Source organism: Ascaphus truei, chromosome 3 (assembly GCF_040206685.1).
Source record: "Ascaphus truei isolate aAscTru1 chromosome 3, aAscTru1.hap1, whole genome shotgun sequence".
NCBI lineage: Eukaryota > Metazoa > Chordata > Amphibia > Anura > Ascaphidae > Ascaphus > Ascaphus truei.
Window position 1 is genome coordinate 237,273,907 of NC_134485.1, and position 12,298 is coordinate 237,286,204.

Consider the following 12,298-nt stretch of genomic DNA (forward strand, 5'->3'; position numbering starts at 1 on the left):
AAATTATTTAAGGTCTCTATTATTGCATCAATAGTCTAATAGACTCACAGCATATCGCTCTGTGCAGTCCACATATCCCGTCTGCCCTCCCCGTCTCACTTGTCAACTAAGTAACGTAAATGGATCATTTTGCTACCATTAATATTTAATCATTGCATTCTCTGGCATTCGTACTATTACTGATAATGTGTTCTTATACCGTACTTGTACCATTGGTAGCAGTGTAGAACAATGCAGACACAAAGCACCCTCGCTCCAGAAGCTAGCGATCTAATGTGTCGTTTACTTTTCTGAGAAAATGTAGTTGATAAAAGGCGCTCCGATCCCTGAAGCACATCCGACGAATTATAATTATCCGACGAATTACAATTAGGGATTCTGTTTTTAGGTTTTAACCGGAAAACGCCACCAATTCATTATCTTGTACTTCCAGAAAAAAAAAAAACGGAAAATGAAGCATCATTTGCACCTCTGGTTGCAGCCCAGCCACAGAGAGGCACCACATGGGTTAAATGAATACTAAAATAAATAAGTGGATCAACAAACACCAAATTCAAATGTGTCATAAAAAAAAAAAGATAGTTAAGTGATAAACACAGCATTTTTCATTGAATGAAAACAAAAAACTGAATTGACAAAAAATGAACACATGAAAACCGAATCCTTCATGATAATGTCAACGTGGAACAGAGGGACTTGCTGTGAAGAAGGGTGTAAGCTGGCACCTGGCAGCAGTGTCCAAACGGTGCCCTGGTGACTGTGGTGGTGTTGCTGGTAGTGGGTGGATACATGGGAAAAGGAGGAGGAGAAGGGATTGCTACTTGTAGGGATTGGTGTTGCGGGCTCCAGTAGCTGTGCTGGTTGAGGATTTTCTTTCCCCCACCCCCCCTCCGTCTCCTCTTTGCATGTCTGTGTGTCCGAGGGGAGGAAGGAAGAAAGAAAAGAGGGAGGGGAGGAGGAAAGAGAGAAAGAAAGAGAGAGGGAGGGATTGAAAGAGACATAGACTGGTTCACTGTGCTGGGAGCTGCCATCTCAACATGATGTAAATCCCCTTCCATACAGCCAGGGAGGAGAAGAGCGAGAGAGAGAGAGAGGGGGACACAGCAATAAAAGAAAGAAGGGGGGAAGAGGAGGATCCGCTGCTGCACCCCCAGCGCAGACACCTCCCCCCTGCACCCCCAGCGCAGACACCTCCCCCCTGCACCCAATGAGGAGTTTGAGCCCTACAAGCAGAGCGTGAAGGAGGAGAGGAGCTCGCCCTCCTGTGTCTGGATCCAGGGCGGATCTGCCGGGGCTACTAACAATTGAAAGGGGGGTGGGGGGGTCAGACCATGGCGAACGATTCCCCTGCAAAAAGTCTGGTGGATATAGATCTCTCTTCTCTGAGGGTGAGTAGTACCCCTGGAAAATCAGCCCAGCATGTGTACACACAGCCATATACAAAAGAAACATCAGCAGGGTGTGGATTGGGGACATGCATCTATTGTTGCAAGTCCCCCCCGCATCCTTTTTTAAATTTTTTTTTTAAATTGTATTTAGCATTTGTTCCTATTTGGAGGCTGCTTGAGGTTTGATCCCGAGCAGCTGTACAGCCCCCACCCATATGATGATGGCAGACCCCCTCTACCCCCCTTTCTTTTTGTAGTCCAGCTTGTGTTGTTGCAGGAGGCCGGGGTGGGAGGCTTCTTGTCTTCCCCTCTCCCCCTCCTCCCTCTTTATCTATATTTCTTTAATTTTTTTATTTTTTTTACGAATCTATTTAATTCTCCTGCACGGAGAAGAGTTCACATAAGAGTCACACTGCTTTCCTTTGTTTGCATGTATTGGCATGTTCCTCACGTGGGGGGAAATAGGGCGCAACAGCTGCATCTATCCCCTCTCTGCCCAACACCTCTTCTGCATGAGCTGGGACTATTGCAATTGATGTTCCCCCTTCATTTTCTATTTGTTTTCCCCCCCCCAGGATCCAGCTGGGATCTTTGAACTGGTGGAAGTGGTAGGCAATGGCACCTATGGACAAGTATACAAGGTGTGTGCCAGATTGTATTTGTATTGTTATTGTCATTTATTGATCCACGTTGATATCAGTAGGTAAAAAGAAAACAACAATGTGTGTGTGTGTACAGCCTGTAAGCTATCATGTGCCTTTAGTTTTTTTTTCTCATCATGGTTGCTTTGTTTGCACTTATTGTATTTGAATCCCTTGTAATCGTGTCTCTTGTACAGCATTGTGTACATTTTTGGTGCTGTGTAAATAAAATAAAAATTATAGTGTGTGTGTAATATATATATATATATTATATATATATATATATATATATATATATATATATATATATATATATATATATATATATATATATATATATATATATATATATATATATATAGTGTGTGTATATATATAGTGTGTGTATATGTCTGTCTGTAGAGTGAATGTCCACACAACTACTGCTTGTGGTTACATCATATGTGACAATCCTGGTAATCAAGGGTTTTTTTTTTTTTACCCCTTTGACACATATTTTTTTGCCAAAGAGATTTACACAATCCGAGGCAGATTTTTGCCAATTCTATTTCACAATCCTAATGGGATTGATCACATTCTAACACTTAATATTGCTCCATATGCTGACCATGTCACTAAGACAAGCATGACCAAATATACCTTGATATGTTGACCCCAAGAGGCCATTGTACAAAGTGTTAACCTTTTAAGTGCATGAAGATTGATTAATATGCAGGTGTTTATTTTTTCAGAAAATTGGTGTTTATTATTTTGGTTCTGGTGTTTTCGTTTTGTTAACATTTTGGTGTTTATCGGTGCACTTTATTCGAGTTTCCATACTCCCACGTGGTACCTCTGTCTCCTGTCTGTGGACGAGCAGCCAAAAGAGGTGGGATTTAATGTGAAAGGAAGCTTCATATCTGGTGTTTATCGGTTAAAATCAATAGTGCAAGATCAGTGTTTTTTTTTTTTCCTGGTTGAAACCTAAAACTGGAATCCTTATACATACATATATTTTTATATTTTCTGCCTCTTCACCCACGGATGTGTATAGGCGACTTCCACAGAAAACTTCACTTTAAAAAGATCCATGGAACTTGTTTAGCTGGATATATCCAAGGGTCGACAGAGCCCATTTTGTTAGAAACGAGGGGCGCCACGTGAAGGCAGCAGGGTTGTCAATTGATAATGAGAGGCTCTATAATATTGGCATCAATTATCCTTGCCCTCACCCCCCACGACCCCTCTATAGGCTACTTGATGTTTAAACCGTGCCGCTTAATTTGTTTACTGTGAATTTATTTGTAGGGATGTTTTCCATGGGACCTTTGTCCTTCTATATTGCATGGCATTAATGGACTCTTTATGATTTTGACTTTTTTTTAAAGCACTGGGTTTGGTATTAAGTAGTCCTGCATCATATTCTTGGCCTCTGGTGCATCCTTTGAAGGTTGGGGGAGGTGGCAGATAGAACTGCTTAATTACAGTAAATGAAAGAAACATCTCTTGGGGTTGTATGACTGTGCAGTGAGTTGCCATTACAGATGTGACTAATTGACAGTGATCAGACAGTACATGATAAGAAGTGATCCTCTTGGAATGGAATGAATGCACTATTAGGCAAGAGAGAAGTGCATGAGGTTGTATAGAGAATCACAGGGTGTCCAGGTACAACCACTTGAAGAAATATATTTCTATCTATTTGAGCTCTTCTTACCACCACCTTAGTCCACTCTTCTTCTTTTGATGTGCCACATGTCTGCTGTTATGTTGCATAGCCCTTACTGCACATTCTCTTCAGCTTGAACAGACATAGACATTCATATGCTTCTAATCTCTGCTCATCTAATTCTCCATGAGTGGTCATTTACAGAAACGGAGGATACTGAAAGAGAACGGCTGCTTTGCAGATTTCCTTTAAAATGGGAAAAATCCTAGCACCCTTGGAATGGCTACATAAGCTAATGCAGGCTATCATAGTCAAATTAGCATAGGTCTTGTTTTTAATGCAAGGCAGAAATAATCCACATTGTCATGGCTAGCCTGAATTTACTGCATTGTTATGAGATGAAGTCGCACGTTCACATATTCTGGTGCTCATTACCCCTCCAGTTTGTAGCTTGTACCTTCACTTTTTTTTGTGTCATATGCCAAGCTTTACTTAGAGTTGACATTGTACTAGTGTACCATGTTTAACCTAAACGAATCCTCTTTGTTGCAATGAGGCCTACATAAAATTGCTCTGCAGGCCCAAGATGTGCAGAGTTCATGGTAGCAATGATGTATTGTCTTATGAGTCTCGTTGCGAAGATCAGAACTATACAAGAAAATGTTATTGCTTGTTTCTTATTTTTTGCTTTTGTCTTAACTGCTACATACCTGTGCTATTGATGAGAAAGCACAGTATAGTCTAATACCTTTTTGTATATTTTGTTTTGGCACAGCATTTTGCTGACTTGTACACTTTTCCAGACAAATGTCATTTTGAGCAGTAACTCATTTGGGATTTTACGGCATCTTTCTCCAACAATCTGGTCAACATAAAGGATGTCTCGGGCCCCTGAGTTGATGCTGTTAAGACACTGATGTTTGACATGTCTGAGCAACCCTTTCACAAATTCTTTACCAGGTCTGTTGTCATTTTGGGGCAATGCTTGAGCACAGTTTTGTTTATCATTTATTTGCATTTTTATCACCATTTTTTGCTGTTGCTACACTGCATTGTACCTCTTCACTAAAACAAAGCAACATGGGCTCATGTTTATTTTAAACATAACATCGGAATAGAGTAGGATATCTAGGTAATGGGTATTCATATCTGAAACAGTGATCATTCGGATTTCCTTTAGATGCAACAACATTTTGCCAAGTTCCCTTCTCCCTCAATATCTGACGAGCACTCTGCACTTTTAAGGCCTATCTGAAATCCCATCCCTGTAAATGAGCATTTGAGTAGTGCCAAAGCACTAGTCCTTTGCCTAACACGGTAGATTTCATATACACTTATAACACCCTGCCACTGGTTCTACGTTCTCCCTACTTACCAATTAGATTGTAAGCTCTTTCGGAAAGGCACACCTTTTTCCCAATGTTAACTTTTATATCTTAAAGCGGCAATCCAAGTGGCCATATTTGTATTTTTTTTTTTTTTATGTTTTTTTATTTACAATGGATTGAAGCCGGGGTTCTCTGGTCTCAACTTCGGCGACCCCTGATTTCCGAGATACTTGTTTTCATAGGGGGAGCCGGTAGCTGCTTCAGCTCGCTAGCTGGGCTCATGTAATGTATTTCAAAGCTCATGCAGGCCAATCGGAAGTAGTGACATCATCCACAATCCTACTAAAGAAGAACAATATGGCTGCTTGGATTGGTCCTTTTTTAAGCACTTATTCCCATTGTGTCTCCTATTGTTTTGTCGTGTATTACTTTAATGCTTTATGTACACACAAAGATATGCATCCATTCATCCATACAAGTGTATGACCATGTAATAGTTGTATTTGCTGAAATGCAGGAGTGGTCACCAGCTGAACCTGTTGCAATACCAGAAGAGAGCCATTAAACACATTTTGGTGTACCGTACAACAATTGGTTAATATAATGGTGTATGCTAATGCTGCTGTATTCGCGTTCAACACATAAAATGTAATTTACATATAAACATCATGTTGGTAATAGTTTATGGATATTGTGATTTTTAAAAATACTAAAAACTGATTAAAAGGACTTTAAAAAAAAATATTTTGATCCTAAATATTTGTACTTCAAAAATGTTTTTTTTCACCTCATGTATCCTTTTTGAAGTGTGATGCTGCTAAATTTAGCCAGTCTTTTTCTGCTGGTTGCTACAGTAACCGCAAAGTTCACGTTAACCTTTGAAGCACCCAGCAATTTACTTTTAATCTAATTTGAGTAGTTGTGTACACTGCCCCTCTGGTTCTTGAAATGCAATTTGCAAATTCAAGCTATTCCCTTTGAAAGCCAGTTTGTCATTCTGTCTGTGTGCGTCCAGGAGAGCTGCCCATCCCCTGTTTTGCAAGCTCATATCTGTGTGTTTATCAGGATGGAAAGTTGGCATCTGGTAAACATGCCCCCTGGGAAATAATTCATTATATTTGAGTGTGAGACTGTTGTTGCGGGTTTGTCTAAATGGTGTGTGGTAATAAGGCAAACTTTGTGAGTTGGCTATTTTGCATGAAGATTAAAAAAAATGAGAAGTTTGTGAGATGTATATAGTTAGACCATTTTTTTTCAACAGGGGTTCCTAACAACCCCTGGGTTCCCCTGGCTGCCCTAAAAGCTTTCCTGCAATTTTCAGGTCATTTGAAAATTGTACCAAATACAGAAGAATTTACATTGCATCTGATCTCAGACATATACTATTTGATAGGGTTGGGTTTCCGCAGAGTTTCACAATATAATTATAGGGTTCCTTAACCAGAAAAAGGTTGAACACCACCGAGTTGCACTGTAATCTTACTGGGGCAAAGGCACCTTCTAAATATTATTTTTACATTCATTTATTACAACGCCATTCAGTGGCAGACGGGCATGGCTGGCACACCCCTGTATATACAATCCTGTATGTCACATTGTGCGCTTTGTGTGTTCAGTCACAGCTACATGTAACCGAGAGTAGTAATTCTATGCAGAGTAGTGCTTACAATAGTGCTTTCTCTTGAGAGAAATACAGTGCTATTGTGACCATGATGTTAGGTCATCCTTTTAAAGATCAGCTGAGTGTTGAGTTGTTGACATGTGTGGTCTTGTTTTAAGAGTGGATCTCTCCTTTCCCTGGAGATTGTGGTTGGAGTGCTGCGTTGGTGTGGGTGGTGGAAGGGGTATTTAATGTCTGTCTGCATGCTCCACATGTCTTCACCTACATATAATTTACATGGACCAAGGTTTTCCTTTTAGTATATTTGACTACCCAAAGTGCCACCAAAGTAGACCTTTTTCAAATGGTAAGTGTGAATAAAGGAATGGCAAATTACTTTTCTTCAGTGGGGTGATCACCCATGGCCTAAGTCAGGAAACCAGAGGTTTCACAAGTACTTGGTACAGCAAATAAAAAGACCATTTGTGAACAGATTCACATGTCTCAGACAGGTCTGTGTGACCCTGCTTTTCCCCCCATTATGTCCTAGTATACAATGCTTCAACGGCAGCCGGGGGCCTCTGGGCTTGGCCAATTGCAGTGTCTCCAGTGCAACAGACAGGGTTTTCAGACTGCTTCCAGTCACACCTGAACAGTGTGAGACAGCAGTAGGGAAAATGATTGAAGATATGCATGTAAATAAACATAGGCAGCAGGTTTCATGACATTGTTTGTACAGTACATGGAAACACTCAATTTAATGGCAGATAAAAACCATTTATTCTGTCAATGTGTCAAGTGTACGATTTACATACTTCTCTTCTATTATGTCTATTAGGATTCATCATTGCTTCTTTCTTCCTTGATTAGCATTATGGAAACTGGTTGGAAACCAGATATAATAGGAATATGGATGACACACATTCCTAAATCCACATGAAATGTGTAATGACGTCATGTCGGTTGTTTTCATGGTACATAAGTACTTTTGCCATTGGCTGGGGTAGGAAAATGAGTTTGCAGTCCTTTTTCTCTCCACACCTGTGCTTTTTATTACTGCTTATCTGATTTGGTCTGACCATATCTTTCATTGGGACTAAGCCTCACTTCAACTTTTGTGTTTTTTCTTTTTCTGAGTAGGGATACTCCTCGTGTAATAATGTAATACTAATAAGCATTTTAGTGCTCACATTTTTATAATTCATTTTTTTTTATATAGCATTCAAAATGAATGGTTCTATGGCACTCAACCTTGCTATTTTTTAGTTACGGACACCCTCGTACCTGAAATACTTACTGGTGGTCCTTTCTGTGGCCATCCAATAGGAAGCCTCAAAATCACCCTCTCTGGTGATGTCCATGGGATGTTTTGGCCATTTCTATTTCGCAGTTTAGTAGCCTGTTCTGGGATCTATTTCCGGAACCGGGTATACATGAAGCTAAAAACAGTGCTGTTCAGCTCGGGAAATCACGATCACATGATCGCGGCGTAACTGGGAATGAAAGCGTGGTCCTTTTCCATTTACCTGCTTCTCAGATTGGGTTGGACGCGATCTCCCATGGAAAACGAGCACACTGCGGGGTGGCGTAGTCACTGCCATGGAGCCCCTGGAATGCCATATCCCAGGATGTAGTTGTAGTGGGCACATCCTGAGGCCCTCAAAGGGTTCCAGTGAGAACTCCTAGAACCAAAGTTTGCTAATGACATTGTAATGTTTTAAAGGTCAATTGTAAATGTATGTAATTAGTGTCCTTTTTTTTAAAAGTCTGAATATATATATATCTCAAAAAGAGATAAATAGACAATACAATACTTATCTTAACATAGCAGGGTGCACGTGGTAGGGACAAGTTCACCACATCAGCTCAACAGTAACATGTAGAACAGAAAAATCCACAGCACTCCTCACACATAAGGAATAAAAGTTCAGTTAAATCCATCAGCATACATAAATAGATGCACTTCTTGTCCATAAAAGTTGCCGGTCAAGTGTGTGCGTGTGTGTGTGTGTGTGTGTGTGTGTCTCTTTACACACAGGCTTCTGGGGGTGGGGGGGGGTGGGGGGATTGCTGATTCTAAAAACTCAACTATAAAGTGGGGAATTGGTGAAATGCTTTTGACTCAGAGGCTCAGTTTGCGCCGCTGCATGACTAATTTTATCTGACCAGCCAGCACTTCAGGAAGGGGTGATCCAATACTGGAAGAGTCAAAACATATCTGCTTTTTTTTTTTTTAATATATATTCTAGTTGCATAGTAGATGAGGTTGAAATTTAATTTCAACTTTAATATGCTTATCCTATATTTGTATTTACAGTATGTTGATCCAAAGGAAGGCAAACGCAAAACCCCAGTGAGACATCATCCAATGCTGTCTCATAAGGGGAAAAAATAAATTCCTTCCCGACTCCAAAGATTTCTCCCTGGATCAACATCCTTCCCTTGCTAATTTTGTGTAATTGTATAAGATGATATAGTATGAGTACAATATCATTTATTTTTTATTTATATATTTTTTGTCAAACTACATTTTACATTGACAAGCTTTCAGGACCCACCCGTCTCCCTTTTTAGCAGGAGGGGAACATATTTCGGAGCATCCAGTGTCCAGCTCTGACATCTGCCAGTAGTTTGCCATTCACTGATGTTATAATTCCAATACACACCAACCTCCGCCTCCCTCCCCCCCCCGCTTAGCCTGTGTTTGCACTTAACCGTCCTCATAGATCGTAAGCTCCTTGGGGCAGCGCCGTCCTTACTACCTACTGTAACAATGTATGTTAATATTTCTTGTTTTATTGTCTTTCGTCCTCCAACCCTATTGTACTGCGCTACGGAATATGTTGGCACCTTTAAATAAATGATGATCTGTCCTTAGAGCGCGAACATGGAAATTGGCTTTTAACAAACTGTGCAGGGGGGGGGGAAATGGGAAACGTGCGGTTGCGAATTTCATTGTCCTCTATTCTGCTGGATATACAAGTAGTGTTTGTAGTATAGTAAATAAAAATATAACGTGAGCACATTCACATGTCTCAGACAGGTTGTACTGATGTAGTTTACAAATATATAGGAAGATTATAGTCATTTCTTTACTTGTGTACTTAAGAGGGTAGGATATTTTTATGGAATGTAATTCGTCATGAAAGTCGAGCAACAATTCACCTAATTGTCTCCACTGTTAAAGCGGAGGGTGTGAAATGAAGATGCCTGCTTTTACTGACACTGCCACCTGGTAAACACTCTGTGCTCTTGTTTACATGTCGTTTTTATTGCACACAGGAAGCAGCTTTACAGAAAGTCATGCTGTGTCCTTTCTGCTCAGTCTCTTTAGACGGATTACAACCTTTACTGATGATGTCATAAGTAGGAAGAACAATGATTGGTGCACAAGTTCAGCAATCCGTTGTTTTAAGTTAACAGTCCCACATTGCTCATAAAATGAATGTTTCATACTTGACTATCCTTGGGGTGCAATCCCTCCTAGGACCCAAGTAAACTAATGCCGGTGACCTATTCAAGGATTCAAGATTTTTACCCAAATCTGACCAAAATTATGAAGTCTAGGTGCAAACATGGTGAGCGGAGATGTGGGAGGGGTTTGATTTCCTCTTGCTGATCCCTTTTGTGTGATGTCTCTGTGTGATCAGCAAGAGATCACACAGCCAGAGCCCACTAGATCCCTCTCCGCTTATCTTTATTGACTCTTTAAATGAGGACAGGGCAGGATAAGGATGAAGAGAACACCTCAGCGGTCCCTAAGAAATTAAATCTGTAATTCATTTTCTAAACAAATGAAATTGGCTGAATATCATCCATTTATATGATGATTTGGAAAAGTGAGTGTATATGAGTGCTCTAGCAACCAGATCAGAAGAGACATAAGTTTATCAAGAGGTGTCCAGGATTTTTTTTAACCATGTTACAATAAAAAAAGCCTTTCACTGGACCCTTTCTCCTGGTTGTGCACTGTTTTTCTCTCCGTGTTTTCTATTTATATGATGAGATTTGTTTAAGGAAACCAATAAGACTCTTAAATTATTTATAAAATGGTGTTTTCTGGTCAGCTGTGATTGCAGCTTTTTTTTTTAAGCAATTATTTATTTTTTTTGTTTCATTTTTGAAAAGCGTTTTTCCTTTTTATAGTTGGTTCCAAAAAGGGTAACACTGAAGTCGAGTATGTCCTCTGCTTGCTTGCCCTCTCTTTCAGGATAAAAATCCAAAGAGAGAGGTGTTGTGGGAGACATTTTACTTATGCAAGCTCCTGTGCAACACAGTGATGTCAGCCGCAAGGGACTACAGGCAGTCCTCGGTTATCCAACGGAATCCGTTCTGGGAGTAGTGTTGGATAGTGAAACCGTTGTAAAGTGAGTCCCATGTTAATCAGTGAGCGTTGGATAATGCATTCCAGTTTCGAAATATGACCGTTGGATATGCCATTTGTTGTAAAGTGAAACGTTGAATAATGAGGACTACCTGTAGTTTATGGAGGGGGGGGAAGAAAGCCTCAGCGGCTTTTAACACTTTGTATGTATAGCTTTATTTATATAGCGCCCACAGTATACTCGGCGCTTTACAAAAACAATATAGTACATGGAAATTTAATATACACGTGCAACAAAGTCAGATAATGGGAAAGGAAATCCCTGCCCCGGAGAGGTTAGTCTAATTGATATGTTGGGAAACTTGCGTCTCTGCAATGGGCACAGTTTTGTTTTTGATGGTACTGCACCTTGAAACAAGAAGTTAAGTGTTGGCTTTATGAAGCAGAACAGATGTAAGATAGCGGCTGTAAAACTGATCTAAACATTAAGATATAGACGTACCTTCCGTCTCTGGTTAGTATTATTTGCTTATTTAACGGTCATTCTAAAACAGTGTTGTTTTAGGCCGCGATTATTTTGGCAACGCCACGAACACAAATGTGTGTTTCTCAACTTGGTCACCCATAGTGCGAGTGTGCAAAGCGACCGCGAGCGTGAATGTTTAAAATACAATTCAAATAGTTTTTTTCGCGTGACGGCCGCGTCGCATGAGCGGTTCAGCCAATCGGGGCGAACCAGCCGTATGACAAGTCTGCCACGCCTCACAATCGCCTCACAATAGCCTCCAGCCTAGTGCATGTTTCGTGCATGCACTATTATCGCGGCCTTATGCTTTAATGTATGCGCATGTATATTTTTGTTTATATAGTATAGTGCCAACAGTATATGCAGCGCATTCCAAGAGACAATACAGTGAATTATAATAAAATAAGTGAAACACACAATCAGACAATAGGAAAGGATATCCCTGCGAGAGCTTACAATCTAAGTCAATCTGTGTATTTGTTTTTCCCCCGCGTTTTTATGAAAGTATTGTTTTTTTTGTGTTGCACTCTTATAAAAAATAGTAGTTCAGTCATAAGATCTCTCTACTCCCAAATGAGCCGGCAATGCATTGCTTTACACTTTTTTTTGTAGCCCCGTTGGGAATAGATGCAGTTGAGAGGAAATGACCCATTTTAGTTCAGTGATTCATTCTAAGAGGTTAAAGAGTCACATTAACAGAGTTACCATCACAAGCATTTTAGAAGTTTGAGTCATAGCTGTTCCCTGAGAACCATAATGAAGTGGCATTATTATGTCCTGTCGTGCTTTACTGTTACATCATCAATGACAAGCCCCCAATTCAGTTTGACATCCTCATTCATA

General features: G+C 40.2%; 1 protein-coding gene across 4 annotated transcripts in view; it reads left to right on the plus strand.

Annotated features, from left to right (window-relative positions):
- Positions 1 to 891: 891 nt before the first annotated feature.
- MAP4K4 (mitogen-activated protein kinase kinase kinase kinase 4) overlaps positions 892 to 12,298 on the plus strand; it is a 164,005-nt gene continuing 152,598 nt past the window's right edge. The window contains exons 1-2 of one of the 4 annotated variants that reach the window (XM_075590401.1): positions 892 to 1,388; positions 1,964 to 2,029. In XM_075590401.1, the coding sequence (XP_075446516.1) occupies positions 1,332 to 1,388; positions 1,964 to 2,029 (123 nt within the window). In that variant the 5' untranslated portion in view covers positions 892 to 1,331. The remainder of the gene's footprint in view (positions 1,389 to 1,963; positions 2,030 to 12,298) is intronic. The other 3 variants (XM_075590403.1, XM_075590404.1, XM_075590405.1) reach the window with 3 other exon arrangements.